Genomic DNA, 22,400 nt, shown 5'->3' on the forward strand with positions numbered 1-22,400 from the left:
CAGACGTGAATGAAAAGAAAAAAAGTGATTTGGAATATAAAACGTAAAGTTGCCAGCCAAAAATGAAAAAAATAAAGGCGCAAAACAAAACTGGAAAAACCACAGTAGCCGAGGGAGAAAAAAAGGTGAGGAACAAAACAGGTAAAACCACAGCGTGGGGAAATGCATTCTACCCTGATTTACCCCTCTTGGACACTGTGGTTTTTTGTTAATTATGTTTATCTTTTTACTTCTGCTGTGGACTGATCGTAAAGACACAGTTCTAGTAGAATACCAAGGTCAATCATCACATGCTGCGGTTAGTAAGCTGGTGGGTGATCTTTCATGCTGCGTAGAAACCAATGGTGCGCGGTTTCGGTTTTCGTTAAACTGTTCTACTGTAAAGTGTTTGACTTCAAACACAGGTAGTCGGGCTCTCAAAGTAGAGAAATTATCCTTTCTGCATATGATTAAAATTGTGATTGCATATATTTGGATAATTCTCATAGATGCTTCCCGAAAAGTCACCAATAGCCCAATATTCAGTTTTTGTATGACGTAAGTAAGGTACCTAACTATTCGTCATATTTTTTCTCTACAGGCTACTGTGGTTTTTCCAGTTTTGTATTTCACCTTTATTTCACTAATTTTTTCATCACGACTTAACATTTTTGATTTCAAATTCTTCTCTTTCACATCCTGCGAATTTTAAAAATGGGCGTCTTTTATTGAAGTGATTGCAACTTGCCAACTATTATTTCCAATATGTATGTTTTTAAGGCAAATGGAGTTTTTAACCAGGTAAAACAGCGTGTATATTTGATAATGCCACGTTTAAACAAAAATAAATTTTAAGATAAGGAATGAGTTAAATGTAATGATGTTTTTTAAAAAGTTTAATGCATGTTCAAATCTAACAAAAATAATCGGACGTAGCTATTTTAAAGCAATGCCAGTATATAACGATGAGTTTGGGTAATAGAAAAATGATCGTTAAATCCAAGATCAAAGTTTGCACAAAAAATTAAACATCAAAAACCATTAACGTGTATTATTTTATTTTACATATTTTAATTACATTTTACGTGTTTTTTTTTCAATTAACCCAGACATTTATGATCCTGACCTTCTATTTTACGGATAAAACTTTTCCTTTTGACATTTCAAGCAACTGAATTAAAAGTAGACTTTCAAGAAAAGGTATGGGTTCCCGAAAGAGGTAACTCTTGATCCCGGAAGTACTTCTACAGCACTACTCTAATAAAACTCAAACTCCGAACTTATTTATTTATTTGTTTTTTGAGACTCCAGAGGCAATGGGCTAAACCTAGGATCTACTTTTGGTGGTATTACTCAGTATTCAGCTATTTATAAATGATACCAAAATATATTTCAAAATACGCATATGCCGAAATACGTTTAAATATTATACATTGAAATATAATTAACAATTGATTGTTTTTCTTAATTGAGTGTGCGGGCTTTTTGCTTTAATTTTCTTTTATTTTCAGATACAATTTCATTCTAAATTATTCCCTTGGTTAGAATCGAGAAATAGAAATATAATAGTAAATACTATAAGAGTACATTTTATTTTATTTCATAACCGTCGTTGAACAGCCAAACCAATTTTCGGGTTTACGGCTACTGATGTTCAACTACGTAGCCTGTTAATTTTGAATCTAATCCAGAGGACAAAAGGACTCCTGGATCAAGTATTTGGAGAAATTTTTCCTTCGTGGAGGACTTTTTTAATGGAACTAACTCTCATTTGCATTACATGGAGAGGAAAACCAATCTTCTCACGGTTATTCTGACGGCATAGGGACTCTAACCCATGATTCGTCTACCACTGAGGATACTTCCCGTCAGCACTGTGGTCGGTGCAAGCCGGATGCGGAATTCATATCGATCAACCATTGCTGAAATTCGAACCCAGCTCACCTCATTGGAAGGCGAACGCCATTATAACATGTTTATAACATATTTCATAAAAGATTTTCTCGTTTTCGCTCGCGGAATACTGCCTCGGTTCGGCTCATTAAAAGCTGGTTCGGTTCCCACTCATTAAATGCTAGCTTGGTTCCTCTCTTTAAATACTGGCTCGGTTCCACTTATTAAATGCTGGTTCATTATAACTGGATTCTACACTGCTTGATTCAGACTTAAGGAGTACAATAGATATGTCCGTTATCAGGAATCCGATAAACCAGCAATTGTTGTGTGGATTGTTTGAATCTTGGCCATAACAATTCGACAATGCAAAATTATTTTCATCACTCATGTGAATCATCATTCATGTGAATACTGATTCCCTTGTTAACAACATTAGTTCCTCACTACCTCTCCTTAATACTTGAAATTCATTTTACCCTGGATTGTCTTTCTCTGGCACAGAGGTTATCTTTTTCTGCTTTTTCATTTTCATTTTTGTTTCACTCTTGGCTACTGCTCTCTAGCCTCTGGAAAATAAAGGTAAGGAATCTTTTACCTTTATTTTCATTGGCGGTTAATATCATTGGCATGCTATATCTTTCAAACCGTTTTTTTTTTTATAAATTTCGTATTCATGTCCGGTAAATATGGAAAATGGGTGGAATAATATGGAAAATTTATTCCTTACCTTACGGGACACCATAAAAAAGTTGCCATGCTATTATTCACACCACTAATGCTTATTTTCTGTAATCAGCATCATGGTATTTGGTTGCAGTTTTAATCGGTACCAAATATTCCTTATATAGGTACAAGATATTTTGGTGTAAATTTAGTGTCGATTACAGTTGCACCAATACTGTACAGTTTTATGATACATACTGAGGAAATACGTTTTTTTATGACACTTCGAGGATAGAAGGACGAAACAGCCTGAAACAGGAGAAAACAGCACAATTGCAATGAATTTTAAACATCATGAGTTGCCTTGAGCAACCCCATTCTGCCAGATAAAAATGAATACAACTAATCTTTATTTTGAAAGGACTAAATACTAAATACGTTTTTTGCATAGTCTAATTACGCAAAGTCATCGAGAAAGGCAACAATTGATAATAAATGAAAAAAAAACATCAGAATTACTTTAGCTTTATTATATGTGTCTGTATGCAAGCGTTGTTTAGTACTAATTTATTGATTCTTTTCTTCACCCTGAAAATTGGGTATTGAGTGTAGTATACTCACTTAAAATGAACGAGTGAAAATAACTCAACTTGAGTGCTATTTAACTCTTTCATCTAGAAAAAATCGGCCTTCTCTTCTTGAGTTAAAATCACTCAAGTGAAATAGTTATATGGAAATAGCTCAAGTTTGAGTGCAAAATATTTCAGTCAAACATGAGTTATTCTCACTCGTGTTTGAGTGATTTTCAGTATTACTTGAGTGGATCGTTTTCATTCCAACTGGAGTGATATTAACTCGTATTCAGATGATTTTCAATATTACTTGAGTGATTATATGCATCACTTACAATACTGTTCAATGCGGTCCATCCATTGAAGTAGGCGTTACCAGATCGAAGTGGGCGTTACTGCGTATTCAAATCACGTCCGGAGGTCACCAATGTGAGGGGAGGAGTTATCGACACTGCCAACCTTCATCGATCATAAGGTGCCGCATGATTGAACTGCTATGAGCTATGAATGGTAACAATCTCGGTATATTGGCGCGAAGCGCCACTCACCGATTCATCGAATCTGTGAAGTCATGAGCTAGTAAGTCATAATTTACTAGTAGATTTAGGATTTGTAGATGTAATCGCAGAGTAGAGAATCTGCGGTGTCATGTCAGTCTAAGTCTTTTAAGGATGCAAAACTCCATTAGTTTTGCGGGGCTGGCAGGAGTGATCGAAGCAGCTGAACTAACTCTTCGTTTTGTAGAAGTTCTTTCATTTCCTTGAAGAGGAGCAGAAATCTGTTGGCTGCGTCGGTGGGTGTCTTGGGTGGGGCTCTTCTTCCTTTTGAGGTTTTCCTGGGTCTTGCACCGCAGCCCGAAAAACAGGCTGGGTGCTCACCATCACAGTTGATGCATTTCGCCGGGGATGATCTTGGCTTCGTACATAAGTGCGAGTAGTGGGGTTCGGCGCATTTCAGGCAGGCAGGGTTGGTTGCTTGGCAGTTTCGCTGAGTGTGACCATATCTCTGACACCTGTAGCATTGTATCTGAAATCTTCCGCCTCTGAATCTTTCGACTTTAACACTTCTCTCAAGCATTGAGATGATGTTATAGATGTTTCTACTGGTGGGCGTGTCAGTCTGTATGACGAGGAAAAGTGGGAGGGGCCTAAGCTCCTGACCACTCCTCCTTTTGAGCTGAACTATTTTCTCGGGCCTAAGTCCAAATTCGATGAGGTATTTTTCTATGGAAAAGATATCCGTGTCTGCTTGTAGTCCTCGGATGAGGGTCTTTAGCTTTTTGTTTGGAGTAATTTCCATTGCTGTAGTGGTAGAAGCAGTGGGTTCCGCCGGAACGGCAGTCTCCCCGCACTCTGCCGGTACTGGATCCGCTTGGGTGGCGGGAGCTGGATCTGGGTTTGGGTGGATGGGTTCGCCCTCTGGAATATCATCCGCTTGCGTCGCCAAGTTGACCCTAGCTTTGATCTTTCTCTTCTTTTTCTTTTTCCTTTTCTCGACGAGATCAGGAGTCTCTGTGGTATCCATCTCGATGGTGGGCTGGGTTATTGTCTCCGGTTCAGGACTGGGTGTTTTAGTATCCAAATCAGGCATTTGAGTATCCATGAGTTCAACCGGAGTCTCAGAGGTCTCGGACTGCAGGGGAGTTTCAGTCTTTTCGGTAGTACTGGTCTTTGCTGTAGTCTCAGGCCTAGTTGGTTCCCTGTAGGATCCTTTCTCTTTGATCTCTCGGTATCTGTCTCTGATAATTCTCAATCTGCGATGATTGTCGTAGTGTATCATTTTTCCGTTTCTGTTGAATCTCCATTCGAAGAATTTGATTTGGCGTTCAGCGTCGCTAATCAGATTATCGATGGTTTCTAGTGTGGCTGTTCTATCTGCGTAGTCCACGTAATTCCTTTTTGCGTCTTGTTGGTCCTGTTCATTCATTCCATCGTAATCAGAGTCTGAGTTGTAGTCGGGAGGAAACTCGTGCTTAAACATCCTTTTACCTCCACGTCCGAATCTGTGCGTAGTAGACATTGAATCAAGCTAGCATGTCTTATATACCAGTGAATTGATGTTTATTTTTCGTAGGGGTAGTTATGCCACAAACGTAAAATAAAAGCGAAGACACAATCTAATTAGATCACAGAACATAAGAATTTCATTTAGATTTATTATCGTTTGCTTTTTAAAATAAAACGATAGAAATTCCAGCTTATAGCTAGCACACAATTAAATAATAAATAAATCACTCAAGTTTGAGCTAAAAGCACTCAAATATTATTTAAATAAATACCACTCAAGTTTGAGTAAACTCAAAGCAAAAATTTCGCTCAAATAAGAGTGTATTTCTCTTAAGATGAGTTAAAAAATTCTAACTCTTTTATGAGTAGAGGAAATCACTCTTTCATTTTACGAGTGTAGTTATAAGTCAATCAGCAAGGAATCATTAAAAATTCCACACACGCAGATATGAACGAATAATAATCACCAATCATTTATTTATTAGTTTATTTTTTTAATGAAATTACTAAAATAAATCAGTTTTCAATCTCAAGTTATTGAAAGTACATGACAGATTCTTAAACATTTAGAACATGTTACAATATTATTTGCGCATTACGCAAACGCAAGAATGGACACTCCATAATCAAAAATCATTTAATTTCATACACTTATAATGTTTAAGACTTTTAAATCTTCATATCCATTGCAATTATTTAAAAAAAAAATAAGTTGAAGACAGCGTATACTAACACAACAAGATAAACTGAAACATAATCTGTTTTGTAAACTCATTATTTGATGCGAGAGTATACTTTCTTCTTCGAGTTACCACGCCAAAAACGTCTTAGATAATTACACGTTAAGCACATTAGTACATCCATCATAGTCAAGATGGTTAAATATATTTGAGAAAAATCGTTTCTGATGGAGGTTGTCAACTAAAATGTAGCAGAATGAGTTGCTTTAAATAAAGAATAATCACTTCAGCACGTAACGGAAAAGAATGTAGTCCATCATATGGATTATGTATTTCTTTATGACGTAACTCAAAGATGCATACTTTGCGTTGTAGAAATATTTATAATCTTTCAAAAGCTACATCAGAATTTCCGTAGACTCCTAAAACTGTGTAATGAAATTTCCAAATTTATCACACGTAAGGAGTGGTCGAAACTACCAAAAGATGGAAAATTTAACTGATTAAGTTTCTGGGTCTATGAAAATATTAAAAAGCACAATAATGTTTTACCGAAGCACTTTGGTAAAAACACCTGGCAAAAATAACAGTAAAATATAGTTTTATTACCATATTGTCCTTTAGGAAAATTTGCCATAGGTTTGTCATACGTATATGGCAAAAGTGTATGGCAAAATTTTATCATAGGCAAAACCCCATAGGAATATCCTGTGGCATTTTTTTTATATGGCAAATTTTTGCCATAAAACTAAGATGTGCTACAGCTTATGAAGAAATATTTTTCCATAGACTATGGTACACCTTGCCATACAGCTATGGCAACATTTGTCGTTGATATTTTATCATACATCAAGAAATAGTTACCTACAAGAATCTTTCACACTGGATATTAAAAATGTAAAACTTAAGAATTGTAGAAAAAATATATATCCAGAAAGCTTTCTTTAAAATTTCTTTGATAAACTTCCCCTGTTTTACTTGCAGAATCCTTTCTGAATGCTGTTCTTGTTCAAATAAATTTAACCGTTAGGAAATGGGTCCGGTGGTCGGAGCGAGTGGGGAAAATATTGGTTATGTTGATTAGGAACAAAATATATTGAGTACAGGCAACCAATATTTGTTAAAGCTGTAAAAAATAAGAAAATAGAAAGTGGATCCGGAGGTCGGTTTGGTAGCTAGTGTAATTTTATCATTATACCTCCTTAGAGCAAGTCATAAAAATCATTTAAGCGGTTAAATGCACTTTTCAGTTTTATGATTTTACTAGATACGCGGTAATAAAAACTATGATTTTGAAAAATAAAATGAAAATTATGAAAAAATACTACTACTGAAGCTGGCGTCTTCAGGGGGTACCAGCTCCGGAAGCCATAAATGCAAATGTTGAGAGAAGACGACAAATGTCTAAATTTTGTCTTTGTACCCCAAAGCTTTTGCCAAAGTCCAGGAAGAGAATACAATACAAAATATAAAATATGCCAAACTTTTGAACTGTTATTTTGAATATATTTTATTTTGTTGGTAACATTTGTAGATGCGACCCTTATTTACGGTGTTTCTTAATGTCTCTTTTCAAAAATGTAATGTCATTAAGTTAAAAAAAATTCGTTTTTAAGCGAGGACAAATCCAAATGCAATAAAAATTTATGAAATCACTACTGAGAAAGGCTGACTGAAACATCAGATATTTTTTGCAGAAGACGGGAACAAAGATGTATATAAAGAGAGAGTAGTGTAAACATTTCATGGCTTCTTCAGGCACTCTGTACATTGCAATACATGCTGCAATATAAAAGAGTAAAAAAATACGATACGAATACGAGTTGCAAAAATTGAAGAAGTGAGCAATTGTTGAAGAAACAAGTAAAAACGTCAATTACAATGTCATCAAGTAACGTTTATGACATAAAGCACTTTCGAAGCTGCTACTCTCAATAATGTTTAATATCTATGGCATAATATAAGATTTATTCAGACTAAAAATAACTGGAAAGTAGTAAAAAAAAATGAAAATTCAAAAACAAAAAGGAAAGTAATTTCCTATTTTACAATGAAATAGTGAAAACTATAAAAGAAAACATCTTCTGAACATTATTTATATTCTAAATGATCAAAATTTATTTTTTCTTTATTATTTTGAAATATTCAACGTTTTTTAATATATTTATTTCATAAGTAAGAAATTATACTTTGTAAAACTATTTCGACAAATGTAGTCAACTTCTTAAACATTTCTTTAAGAACAAATAATCTTTTACATACGTCCTAATGCAATTTTAGATTTCTTGATATTTTTTTTCCCATTTGGCCTCCTTGAATCAAATTTCTTTATTACTGGAAAGTCTGAGAAAAATTAAATATGAAAATATTTTCAAAAATATTTTAATTTTCCAGCCGAGTTAGCGCCCATGAACTTTAAAATTACTTTTCGTGTGATGCAAAGTATTGCACAAATAAGTTTACGATATTTTTGCATGGTAAGTAAAAGAGTAAATTAATGCAGTTTGATATTGAGATTTCTTTAATAAAAGTATCAAGCATATGTATAAATTTTTCTAAAATGTTTAGTTATTTAATCAAGTATTTTAATATTTGGATTTTTTTTTGTCTCTTTCAATTCGATTGTTACAGATTATTATGGGTTTAAAATGCTATATTAGTTTGGGAAAGAACTATCTGGAGTATGATATTTAATGTTATCCATATTTTGAAAGCAGTTTGTTTCTTTGGTTAGCAAGTCATTAATTAAACAAAAAAAATTTAAAATTGACAAAGTTAAAACTTGCGGTGCGGCATTAAACGGCAATAACTTTTTTTGCATGTTTTTGCTTGCTTCTTTATTAATTTTTTTTCTTTTTATATTTAATTTTACATATTTGCTGCCAGCTGTACATATCTCTGTTTATTATTGTTGATGAGTAAATTTCTCTATGCATAAATAATCTCTCTATGTATGAACTTCCATATCAAATCATAAGCTTCCATAAAACGGTGAAGAAATGTTGTCATAGTCGATGAGAAAAATGTAATCGAAAGCTGTATCATATTCTAATATTATGGAAAAATTGCTACGTAAAGAAATACCAAAGGATATTCCAATATGGTTTCACCTATAATAAAATGTTGCTATACACTTTTATCGTATACGTCAGGGCTCGAAAAAACTCAGAAATTTTACCCGTCCCCGAGGACGGCTTGTCCAACAATGCACCCGTCCTCCATTGAAACTAACCCGTCGCTTTTCAATAAATAAAAATATAATTTTCTCCTATTTATTACAAACATTTATATAAATTGCACAATGAATTAGTCGTTGCTAGGATTACATTACACAGTAATAAAAGAAATGCTAGGTTACTAATAGTAACCTAGTATATCTTTTATGAAATAATTTAAATGACAAGGGTCAAGTTATCCGAGGGTACTGCGTTTTTTAAATGAATCAAATATGACGTTTGCCAGTTCCACAATCAAGCCAATGATTTACAGAGGTTTCTGAGCAGAAATCTGAAAGGGGTTTTCCATTTAGGTAGATGCTCATAATTGCTTTTAAAGCTTCTTGTTTAAGACCAGTACGTATTGTGTTTTTTTTGTAAGTTTATTGCTGCAAAGCCCCTTTCAACAGTATTCCCAGACAGAGAAAACATCAATATATGCGCAGTATGTTGCTGTATTGTGGGCCATTCTGCTGCCTTGTAACTTACAAGACTCTTGTAAGATAACAAAAATTGAAAATGTATCACGAACATTAACGGGAAAATGGCCGTCCACGCGGACGTCGGATTCGAGAAATTCGTTGTCCGCGGAGAATTTTTGACCGTCGAGGACGGGCGGACGGGCTGTTTTTCGAGCCCTGGTATACGTATTGCAAAAATTTACTTCGATATTTCGAAGGATCATAATTCGGCCAAAGGGACTTAGTTTTTTATTTCTTCCAACTATAATCAATTTCAAAACTTCCTGAAATTAAACAATATCGTTTCAGTTACAACAAAGTTTTTCTAAATTTTTGAGCTTTGTCTATTTTATAAACTTGATTTCGGTTTAAACTGATTTAAAAAGCATCGAGAAGTAGCTCTCGCTACTATAATAATTTTGCGTGAATTTCAATAATATAAAGAATTATGTTTTGTATCCTTCTAAGATATCGAGCTAAGTCTTTGATTTTAGGCTTAATTATGGATTAATGCTCAGTAGAGAAACTACAAATCTGTAACTCCATTCCAATTTTTTTTCAGTTACTCATATACTTACTCAGTTTTTTTTCAGTTACTCATACTTTTACTCATATAACTCATATTGTTTCCTAATAAATTTTTGCCACAAAGATCTGAATCATTCGTGTATATTGTCCTTTGCTTTCTTATGTAATTATTGCTTTTTCTCATATGTTTAATTACTTAATATCAAACCTTAATTTATCTTATTATCATCATTCTTATGAAAAGTAACCACAGGAAAAGAACTTACTCTGATTTAATAACCCTTGCCTATGTATAAATTTGCCTATATGTAGTTGTTTGATGAAATTTCATAGGACTGTGAAGAAATGTTCTGCGGAAAACAGCCTATGCTAAAATTTCATAGTCTATAGCACAGCATAGCTACATGGCAAAAATTTGTTACCTATATAAAAAAATTAACGAAGTATATCTCAATGGAGTTAGATCTAAGGTACAATTTTACCATACTTTTTGCCATTCACTTACGGAAAAATTGTATATGAAAATTTCACCATGGGCAAAACCCACAGGAAAATCGTATGGTAAAATTTTATGGCAAACCTATGGTAAATTTTTCTAAATATTCGAAAAACAGCCTAAAAAGTTAGAGGCGGCAGACACCTGAAAAAATTAGAGTAAAATTAATTAGCTTTGTGTTTAAATGTCATTGTAATTTAAATATAATTAGGTTTGTAATTTAGATAAAAATTAACCGGTTATTAAAATGTTTATAGTAGAATACTTTTGTGATATTAATATCACAGTTAATTTATTCAAAAAAACTTGATTTCGACTTGACATTTTTGAGAAGCTTTTTGATCAATAACTTTCAACTCTTCGTTGCCAACGCAAGGTAAGAAATTTCATCGACTTTGTGACAACATGAGTGTTAGTGTTTTATATAATATAGATTTTTAATGACATCAATAAAGACTTTCCTTTACGAAACACACGCCTTAAAAGATCAGAGTATAATATGAAATCGTTTTTTTCTCAAATTTCAAAGCTTTAAGTTCACTTTATTGAAGTAACTTAGTCTCCATATAGCAGCAATATTCACGAATTGATGTAGAAAGAACTTTTATCGCTATGTTCATCCCTTACGATATAAGATAAGATTGTTTCAGATCTTTAATGTCTTAGATCAATGATGGAATGTTTTAATCTCGTTGAATCACTAAGAAAATTAGGAGCGCTTTTAACGAAATTTTCAGAGTATACTTTTCGAGTAAGTGTAATTGAGTCGCTATAATTCTTCTGAAAAATGTGAAGTCAAGAATTTGTAGCTTAAATGCACTGCTTTACTTTACGCTGACTTACAGTTTACGACAGATTACCTTTTCTAGGGATTACAAAGCCATTGTTCGCACTTATCAATATCAGTTCTTACTAAATAAAGCTAAAACTACAGATTTTAAATCTAAAATTTCTACACGATTCTTACAAAACAGGTTTTAATTAAATTACTGTTGTTATAGAAATTGTTATGTGTTTAAACAGTAAGGGAGGTTCTCAAAATGCTTCAATTCAAAATTATTTTAAATTTATAAAAAAAAAAAAAGGAACGTCACCAACTGAACTAATATTTAGAAGAAAAAAAATCGTCTCGCATTTTTTTTCTCCCATCGGGTTTCTGCGATAAATAAGCTTTATTTCCAAAAGTTTACTAAGTTCAAAGATTTGTTGTTTTTTGAGAGGCAAAACACATTCATTTGTTGTTGTTTCTAATGCCACTTGCTGATTTTTAGCAAGCGTTCTTCTTGGAACCAACCGAATTTAAGGCAGAGTGCGTTTCTTGTGTTTTAGTGGCACTATTTATGCTTATACGACTTCAGCCACGCACACGTCACAGCCTGGTTTTGAAGACAAACCCTTTGTCACTTCCAATTATTCCAATTATTATTTGTCACTTCTAATTTTCTATTCAACAAATTTGCAGAATCTACCCATCTCTAAGGATAGATAGCGGTACTAGATCACTTAAAAAGTTAAACCAAGCTCCATAGTTAAATGTGATTTAAAAGAACACAGCTCCGTTACAGTTCAAAGTTGTATGATTCTTCCTTGAAGGTTATTGACAACTCAGAATAAATCCAAAAAAAATTCATGTTTCTTGCTGGATATATTACTGGTATAAATACCGGACAATAACTGTCAATTATTTTACTAGAACATGAGTGAATTCTTTTCAGAGTAATGTAGCTATGGTTTAACTATGGTTTTGTAGCTATGGTTTAACGTTTTTTCAAATTGGTTTTATGAAACTGGTGTAAAACTATTAATTTACTTTAGCACAGCAACAGTCTAATGCTACACAGTTACGGAAACTATCATTACATTATTTTAAAAAATATTGCAATTCAAGTTAATTGTACAGTAATAAAATTTTATATAAGTAAATAGCATCCGGGAAAAACTTTTTTAGATTTTTTTGTACTTATGCTTATAAATCTTCCACCAGGTTCTCTCTCCTCACTACAGTTCTTTTTAAATGACATTTTAAGTCTATTTTTTTAGCGAAAAGTAGTATATATATATATATATATATATATATATATATATATATATATATATATATATATATATATATATATATATATATATATATATATATATATATATATATATATATATATATATATATATATATATATATATATATATATATATATATATATATATATATATATATATATATGTGTGTGTGTGTGTGTGTGTATATGCCGACCGGCCTGTGTAGGGGGCAGGGAACTGTCCTCGCATCAGAAAGGTTCTGGGTTCGAATCCCGGGCAAGGCATGGTTGTTTCTTTCTATCTATCTGTGTTCTATGTTCTTTCTCCTTTGTGTGTGAATGTGACTCGCCCTATAAACGGGTTGTGGTAGGGCGACGTGGGCGACGCTGCTCCACCGCCATGGCTTCGCCACAGGTGCCCACTGGGTAACGTAAAGAGAGTTAGCAGATCTGGTACTTTCTGTGAACAGTGGACAATAGTTCCAAGTGCCCGCCATTAAAATATATATATATATATATATATATATATATATATATATATACTAGCTGACCCGGCAAACGTTGTTTTGCCATATGATTTATTTCTAGAGTATGAAAATATATCTTATTTATTGTAAGTGTGTGCGTATGTGGTATGTGAGTGGCAGTGGCATGGAGCTCTGTGAACGATGACGGAAGGTGAAAATAACAACACACCAAATAATAATTTTTTAAATTTATTGTAACTTTTTTTTATAAATTATATATACAACTAATTCTGAAAATATTAGTAAACAATATTAATCTCTTAGTGCAATGGAGTGTACAATATTTTTTGTCATTCCGTCTTTTGCTAACACAAATAAACTGGATGGTTTACCCACTCGAGAGCATGCCACGTATAATTGTCCGTGTGAAAAACATGGTGTGCTCAAATCTAAGCCACAAACAGACATTATTTGGCCTTGAGATTTATTAATAGTCATTGCAAATGCCAATCTAATGGGGAATTGAATGCGTTTAAATTGAATTGGCACATCTGTGGGTATAATAGGGATTCGTGGAAGTAATACACTTTCACCCCGGAATTTTCCATTTAAAATAATGACTTCGATAACGTTGTTCATTAATTTTTTAACGACCAATCGCGTGCCGTTGCACAGCTGTGGTGGGTTCAAATTACGAAGCAAAATAACAGGAGATCCAACTTTAAGTACTAAATTATGCGGTGGCATGCCTGGTAAATCCAATGAATTTAAAAACTCTGTTGGAAAATATGCAGCTTCCATAGGATCGCAAACTGCATCAACGGATTTGTATGTCACCATGTTACCTGGCAATAACTGTTGTATTTTCAGATTCAATTCGTTGACGTCCACATTTTTTGCTGCTAAAATCGCCCTTTCTGCAAGCCACTCATGATTAATGTATTGCGTGTGTAAATCGGGAAATATAAGGTTAATGAGAGCATCTTTTGAATCAATGATTGTGCAGAAATCCTCCGGTAATTTTATGCATCCTGTCTCATCCTTGGTAACTTTTCCATCACCGATATCTGGCAATTGTTTTGAGAATGTTTCAGCAGATGGATCCTGAAGCATTTGGACTCGCATATTTACTGTTAGTTGAACTTTTTCAACATTATACCACAGTGGAGATGATTTCAAGCAAGCATTGATCTCATCAGCGTACGTTGAACGCGGAATGACGGGAAGTGTTTGCCTGAAATCACCTGAAAGGAGTAGCAGAGTGCCGCCAAATAATTTTTCATTGTTCTTTATATCTTTCAATGTCCTATTCAACGCCTCAAGCGAATGTTTGTGTGCCATTGTGCATTCATCCCAGATGATAATTTTACAGTGTTTCAACACTGTGGCCATAGGCGATTGCTTTTTTATGCTGCACGCTGCGTCCGAGTTGTTTTGAATATTTAGTGGCAGCTTAAATACTGAATGAGCTGTTCTGCCTCCATCCAATAAAGTTGCCGCAATGCCAGATGATGCAACGGCCAACGCGATGCCATTATTTGATCGTATTTCAGCGAGAAATAGCGAAATAATAAATGTTTTGCCAGTTCCACTTGGTGCTTCCAAAAAAAAAGTCCACCTTGACCTGCCGAAACTGCGAGCATAATGCGGTCATATATGTTCCTTTGTTCCTCATTCATCAGTGGAACATTGCGAGTCACAATAGCTGCCATTTCTACTGTATTGTAATGAAGTTCACGATTCATGTCATTGTTTAAAAAATCAGATGCACTTCGATTTGGCGAAAGCATACCGAAATGACTGAGAGGCAAGTTGGCAATAGTAATGCAAAGATCCTCAATAGCAATCAGTGCTTCATTGTACATAGCATCGCTGAATGCTATCGTTAGATCGTTACAACGTGTGCGATGGTGATACAGTATATCATCAGTCATCGAATCTTTGTGATTATCCCATAAAGTTTCTATTCTGCCCGGGAAACATGTAGTTAATACTATAGCGAATAGTACACGAATTTGCTTAGCAGTACAGTTCAATGCTGCTTCAGCAAGCATACATTCCCACTGGTTGTCATCTTCCAGCAAGCCGAGTGCAAGGCATGCATCTTTATACGTTGGATGCTGATGCCCATCGACTTTACGTATATCGCGAAATGACAATGAGCCGGTGACATTAACCCTCCTGGCGTTTCCCCTCTCTCTTAGTTTCTTACTACAAGCGGCAGACACATTTTAGAAAGATGCCACGAAAAGTGTCGAGGGTCGGACAAAAGGTATGCTTTCCCCTTTCCACTTCAATTTGTGGTTAAAAGGGGTGATTATCGGTCTAGGAGGTCCAGGTGGGTCATGACAGTTTGATGGATGAATCGCGTATGTGATTCACTTTTCCGAAAGTCATTTTTGAACTGTGGTCAACATTGCACTTTCCTCTGAAATATCAAGCAATGAAGAAGACATTTTTGCTGATAAGATTATTGCTTTTAGGTTAAATTACACTTTTTCTTGTCCTTTGAACTTTGACAATGATAACGTTGATATATAACATCAAAGGTTGTTATCAATATCCCCTGTGATGGTACTGAATAGGTTCTTTCTACTGATATTTTTTCCTTCCTAGCTCTTTTGACTTCTGTGATTTCCCAGATACAATTGCCAAGTTTTAAAAAAAAAATGTGCATCCTTTTTAATTTACTTCAGTTCTAAGTTCATGTAGGATGAGAACAATTTCGTTGATATACGTGTTAATAACAAATCATATTTACCTTTTTAATCCACATTAATGATATCTTTGAATTTAAATAATAATTTATAGTACTTATATAATAGTACTATAGATGCGAAATATAACGTCAATTCAGTGGATATTATATTTTCATGTATAATGGCTCTTTTTCTTTGAGAGGGAGAAAAAGCTTTTGTTAAGCGCTACTGTTTCAAAACGAAATATCCATTTTTAATTCATCGTTTACGCGATTGAGTAAAAATCGTTAGGTATTCTAATAGAGATTTATAAAACTTCAAAAAATATGAATTTCTATTTACACTAGTAGTTATTAAGCAAAACTGCATTTTTCATTACATTTTTTCATAGTAAAAATAATATTAAGAATGAAAACATATCAAAATCTTATTAAATTTCGCATGCAAGGAATAAATATCAGTACAAGAATCATTGCAAGAATACAAGAATCATTGCTCCCCTGTCGGGCATGCCCCCCCCCCCTCCCACGGGAAAATTTTAAAGTCTCGTCCGGAAAATAGTCTGGTCACATTTTTTTCTAAATTATGTCAAAAATTCTTTTACAAATGCCTAATAAAAAAATTTTGTAGTTGACTTTTTATCTATTTGTTCTTAATTAGTAACAAAAATTAGTAAAATATATTGTAAATTCTATGTAATTATAGTTTCACTGCACTACCCATAACTTTACCTGTACATTGTCAAACTAGAGACTGGATGCGATTAGACATAGGTGAAATTGAAGACTTTTCGAAGTCCCATAGAAATCCTTTTTGATCATAAATAGAAAAGAAAGCGATAGGCGAAACTCACTTCATCCGAACACTTATAAGCGGAGTCTAGATTATATTTACATCACAATAAAGCTTGTTTATTGCTCATTTCAAATGAAACTTCTAAAAACGATTTCAATAACTTAACAAGATCATCACGTAACTAGAAGTATCATTTACTTTTGTATTTAGACCGTCAATAGATGAATATTCTAGTACGAATGACAGTACTGTAATACTTAGTTTGATTGTGTTAAATTAATGGAATATTAGGGGGAGTGGAAAGTAAGGTCATTTCGGTGCAGTTGGTATTTGTTACCAAGATTTTATTTTTAATCAACACTGTATTCACCCTCGTTATCAACAACTTTCAAATTCCGGATTGTTTAAAATGTATATCGTAATGTGAGTGACATAAAAAATTTAAAATTTATTTGATTATTTGCAAGGATGGAAAAAAATGTTTGGTATATTAAAACTCACTTAGTTATTTGAAGTTTTAACAACTTGTAATTTTTTTTTACATAATTTATTAAGAAAATTTAAATTTAATATTAAACTTATTTGTTTTTACTAAAACAAGCTATAAATCGTTTTCTTTAAAATGTATATCGTAATGTGAGTGACCAAAAAATTTACAATTCATTTGATTATTTGTGGGGATGGAAAAAAAATATTTGGTATATTAAAACTCACTTAGTTTTTAACAGCTTGTAATTTTTTTTAATATAATTTATTAAGAAAATTTAAATTTATTATTAAACTTATTTGTTTTTACTAAAACAAGCTATAAATCGTTTTCTTTAAAATGTATACCGTAATGTGAGTGACGTAATAATTTACAATTCATTTGATTATTTGCTTGGATGAAAAAAAAAATATTTGGTATATTGAAACTCACTTAGTTATTTGGAGTTTTAACAGCTTGTAATTTTACTAATTTAATAAAACGTATTTCCAAATGAAAAGAATTTCGATTTCCTCTCTATCCATGAAAATGTTTCAATATCATTAAACTAAAGTACAAATAAAACTAGTGTCATAGGTGACGGGATTTTAGACAAACGCTGAGAAAGTCCAGAACATTACATGAAGAGGAGAGAATGTTTTTAGAGTTAACTTCAATTGCAAGAATTGTTTTGAAATATATTTTGTAAGCAAAAAAAAAAAATTTTTTTTTAAAAAACAATTAATTACTTTAACTAAATTAGTTAAATATTATAGAAAATTGGTAATATTAAAAATTCATAAATTAGTTCATTAAATATTACATTATTATTTAGAGAAGAAATAATTTGCTGCAATTTACACTAAAATTAAATGAATTTTCGAAAATTATTTGAAATTTAAAAATACAAAATGATTTAAAACATTTAAAGATTTAGTATAATAAATTAAGCAATAAATATTGAATAAAATTAAATCTATCGAATAAGTTGAACAAAAAAAAAATAACCTGTTTATTAAAGGTAAACTTTTAGTTTGAGTGGGGGTTCAAAAATCAAAAAGAATGCAAAATATTCACATCTATTCAAACAGAAATACTATAGCACAGTGAGTGATTTACGATGACAGCTTATACGCCTCTCAATTTGTGAGCAGTAGGAGGTTGAGGGGGAAGGAAATATTCTAGAGGAGAAAAAGACGGGTTCGCCGCTCCAGAGGCAGATCGTGAACCCGTGAAAACACGGGCAAGCCGCTTTTAGCAAGGAAATGAAGCCCGTAATATAACGGGCTTGACGCCAGGAGGGTTAACCAACAACAGTCGAAGATAAAAGCACTCAGTCTGCCTTGGATTGACTGTAAATACTCTCCCCAAGGCGTTTGATTTGAATAAACCGGGACATGCTTCAACCGGTGTGCCTTGCTTGCGGGGTATCCATTTTTTTGTTTGAGACCATATGAAATAGTGTGGTACTTCTGAGTAAAGTAATGTCCGTGCAAAAGCACCAAAAGCATCAGCACGATTACACAATTCAAAAAATTCGGTGAGTGTAGTTCTTGGTGGATTTATAGCTCTGTCAATCGCTGTCTCGTTCGTGAAATATACGCGCTGACCGTTTTCAAGATGGACGGCTAAATGAATAACGGTTGGATCCCGTTCATGAATTGGGAAACCAAAGATACGCCAAACTGCTTCATTGGAGCTGATGTACCGGCCAATTTGGTACAGCGTTATTTCATCGCTGTTATTCACTGGAGGGGCAGTCACATTGATATTTTCAACTCGAAATACTGCCATATCACTGCCTTTATTCACATACTTGCAAATATATTTGATGCTCTTCACTGAACTACAAAACTCTACATTAATATGAGCTTGGAATGTTTTGCTCAGTAGAGGTGAATAAGGCACCACCCAACGATTGTCAATGTCAATGTCGATGTTGCTGATATTTTTAATAAACGATTGTCCGCCATTATCGGAATTTCTTCGACGATATATTGGATATCCGTCAACATTTGTGATCGTATCGTTAGTGAAATTTTTAGGAAACCCTTTGGTACATTTTCCATTTGCCATACACGGCGATAAACGATTAAAATTGCCGCATGGGCCATGAATCATGTTAACTGTAACAATATCAAACAGCAATTGATCAGTAGACGGATTTGGAATTTCCGCAGAAATTACACTATCGATTTCTTCAGGACGTATTTTGTTGATTAACCAAATCAAAATGTGCGCATGAGGTAATCCCCTCTTTTGCCATTCAACCGAATACATCCAGCAACGTGTAGGACCAAATACTTGTAATTTCGTAATGAAACTTATTAAAGACTTTAACTTTTGTTTGAATACACGTGCTGTAATGTCATGACGATGTATTGCATTTTGGCCGGGAAAAAGCAATGATGTAATCTCTGGCCATTTAGGATTACACGTGAACGTGATAAACAAACACGGTCGTCCGTACTCGCGCACGTAAGCTAGAGCATCCTGGATATATTCTTGCATATGACGTGGACTGCCTATATACGATGATGGTAGAATGACCGAGTTACCAATTTCGGCGGCATCGGCGCTGCTGACAATAGCGTCTCGCAAGTGAATGTATTCTTCAGCACGCAGCTGTTGTTGATTATATCGCAAGTATCGTAGTCGTTCACTCTCTATCTTCACGTACATGTCGACCATGAATTGTTGACAAAGCTCACGATATCGTAGAATGATGTTGTCCTGACCGCGTCTATTCATCAACTGATACGCATAATAATCCTTCGCACTAACATTCTTGTTTGTTTCGGCTCCTGTAATAATATATACTAATAAATATAATTATAAATAAATAATAAAAATATAATTATAAATAAATAATAAAAATACAATTATAAATAATTCATGAATAATTATAAATCATTAATAAATATAATTGAAATTAATTAACATTAGTTTAGTTTGATAAATTGAAATTAATTAAGTTCTTTGTTAAATGAGTAATGTTCAAGTCCACAATGAATGAAGTACCTGTTGCGGGATCATGTTGTTTAATATTTACGCAATATCCATCTTGTCCCTTCCAAAAAATTAGCGGATATTGGAGAGCGTCATATGAACGGTGTGTTTCAGCAATGAACTGGAGATTATTATTTCTTCTACGAATCACGATTTGTCGTGCAGTTGTTCGATCGCCAACCATGATTCCAGCAACGTCGTCAACAACAGGTGCATTGAATCTACGAATATGCTCTCCAACAGGTGTTTTATCAGGGCTGATGACAATAGCGTGATGATCACTTTGTAATTTAGGCAAGTGTGATTTGAATATTTTCAATAATTCATTGTGCTCATTCAATAGAGCGTCCAGCTCACCAACGATGCGTTTGGCAAAAAAGGAATTGAGGTGATTGTATTCACAACGTGCGTCTACGCGCGCATCTTTGCCGCCCATGAAATAGATTTGCAAAAATTTATGCGCTTCGTTTGGCATTGGCAGCAATGAGCCCACTTTGTGATAAATTTGGCCTTTGACTTTAAATGTTGAATTGAATTGTTGACCATATACCGTATTATTTTTAACTATTTCTGTTGCTCCGAATGATGTCATTTGGAAACAGGAATTGAATGTCCGAATTGATTTCAGGAACACATTTGAATCTGGATTCGTGCCAAACAGTAAACCCTTTAATGGTTCAGGTGGTGTATCAATTACATGTAGTTGTACCTTTCCTGATGAGCAACACATCCCGGTTGGCTCATTTTTGAACTTAAGAGCATTGCAATGCAGGCATTCCTTGTCCATAGCACCAATTACGACTTTTGAATGAGCATAATATTCAACATTAGGCTCATACTCGAATGCTAGGCGCAGGAAAGACTGAGAGTTAAAAGATCGATGTGCCTGTTGGCGTTGTTGTTCATTTACTCTTAGTCTGTTAAATGTGAGTCGGCGCGATCGTCTTTGTTCCAATCTTCATTCTTCATTTCGGTCAGCTCGTGCATCTTCTGATTCTACTTGATGCAATCGTGCCATGCTCTCACGTGCATCAGTATTGTCTTGCTGGATTTGTTCTGCGTTTCTTTCGGCTCTTGCATTCTGCATGAATGTAGCTTGACATGTTTTACGGCCCAAAGAAGCCCCTCTACGTCGTTTTGGCATTGTTTGCTGTTAAAAAAAAATTAAATTACTTAATGATGAAAAAAAGTATTATGTATTTATTTATATTTTATTTAAGTTATAATTCTTTTGGAGCGTTTGGATGAGAGTAAACTTTGTGAGCTGCGCGCGCAGAAAACGACAGGATAAAGTTAGCCATAGAATGAAATTAATTAAAAATATATATTTTTACTTAAATAATACCTTTTTGATTGATTTTAATATTTATATTTGATCATTACAGCATTTTTATTATTTTAAATTTTTTTCCATACGCCAAAAAAGTATAACTTCTAACGCATATACATAAGTACACACACACTTTTTTAATTTAACATACTTTTCATGATATTTCTCTTTTGAAATAACAGAGCAGAATTACTCTTAAAATCAATAATTGTATCAATTATTTATAAAATAGGAATGAATAATGACAGCTCTGCAGATTAATAAATTAATAAAAATTTACTTGAGAATAACACTTAAATAGTAAAATGATATTTGTAAACGTATGATGAAAAACAGCATAGTAGTAATGTGTTTATTTATCTTTTATTACTTAACCTACCTTTCACAATATTTTTCCTTCAGAATAATACAGTAGAAATACTCTTAATATTAATAATTATTATTAATATTTACAGCACTGCAAATTAATAATAATTACACGGAAATGATAATTGTAAACGTCACAACGGCGTTCGATGTACAAACAATAATAATGGCCGAAATTTTTCCGAAAACTGCGTGAGAAGTGAGATACTGCTTATTGCAAACCTGCCAACTTTTAATCCTTTTGAGGATGATTTTACCCTGCGGTAGTTAAGCGGAATTTAAGTTATAATTTTAGAGAGAAATATTCGCTGTATTTAAATCAAGCTTATGCGTACTTCTACAATAGTATTACATATTAATATATATGCTTAATTTTTTTAAAAATAGTTGTGGATCAAAAAGATAATAAATTAAGTTTATAAATGCAAGGAATATATAGAAAGCATACATTTTGCTACTAATTGAAATAAAGAAGTAAAATTCTACCTGGTTGTCGTCTTCCAGCAAGCCGAGTGCAAGGCATGCATCTTTATACGTTGGATGCTGATGTCCATCGACTTTACGTATATCTTGAAATGACAATGAGCCGGTGACATTAACCAACAACATTCGAAGATAAAAGCACTAAGTCTGCCTTGGATTGACTGTAAATGCTCTCCCCAAGGCGTTTGATTTGAATAAACCGGGACAACGGCCTTCATCGGTGTGCCTTGCTTGCGGGAAGTCCATTTCTTTT

The 22,400-nt window shown here is 33.6% G+C and overlaps 1 protein-coding gene and 1 long non-coding RNA gene across 3 annotated transcripts in view; one reads left to right on the forward strand and one right to left on the reverse strand.

The window, feature by feature from the left end:
- Positions 1-22,400, forward strand: part of LOC139426799 (uncharacterized) — a 93,262-nt gene that overhangs the window by 30,669 nt on the left and 40,193 nt on the right. The window lies entirely within an intron of this gene.
- On the reverse strand, positions 10,596-20,755 carry LOC147804305 (uncharacterized). Its single transcript, XM_087151510.1, has 3 exons — positions 19,981-20,755; positions 18,820-19,763; positions 10,596-10,640 (listed from the first exon to the last, which is right to left on the reverse strand). Exons 1-3 carry the CDS (start codon positions 20,753-20,755, stop codon positions 10,596-10,598), a joined length of 1,764 nt encoding a protein of 587 aa, XP_087007636.1.

Source organism: Parasteatoda tepidariorum, chromosome 9, assembly GCF_982258835.1.
Source record: "Parasteatoda tepidariorum strain Cologne lab strain chromosome 9, Ptep-v5.0, whole genome shotgun sequence".
Taxonomy (NCBI): domain Eukaryota; kingdom Metazoa; phylum Arthropoda; class Arachnida; order Araneae; family Theridiidae; genus Parasteatoda; species Parasteatoda tepidariorum.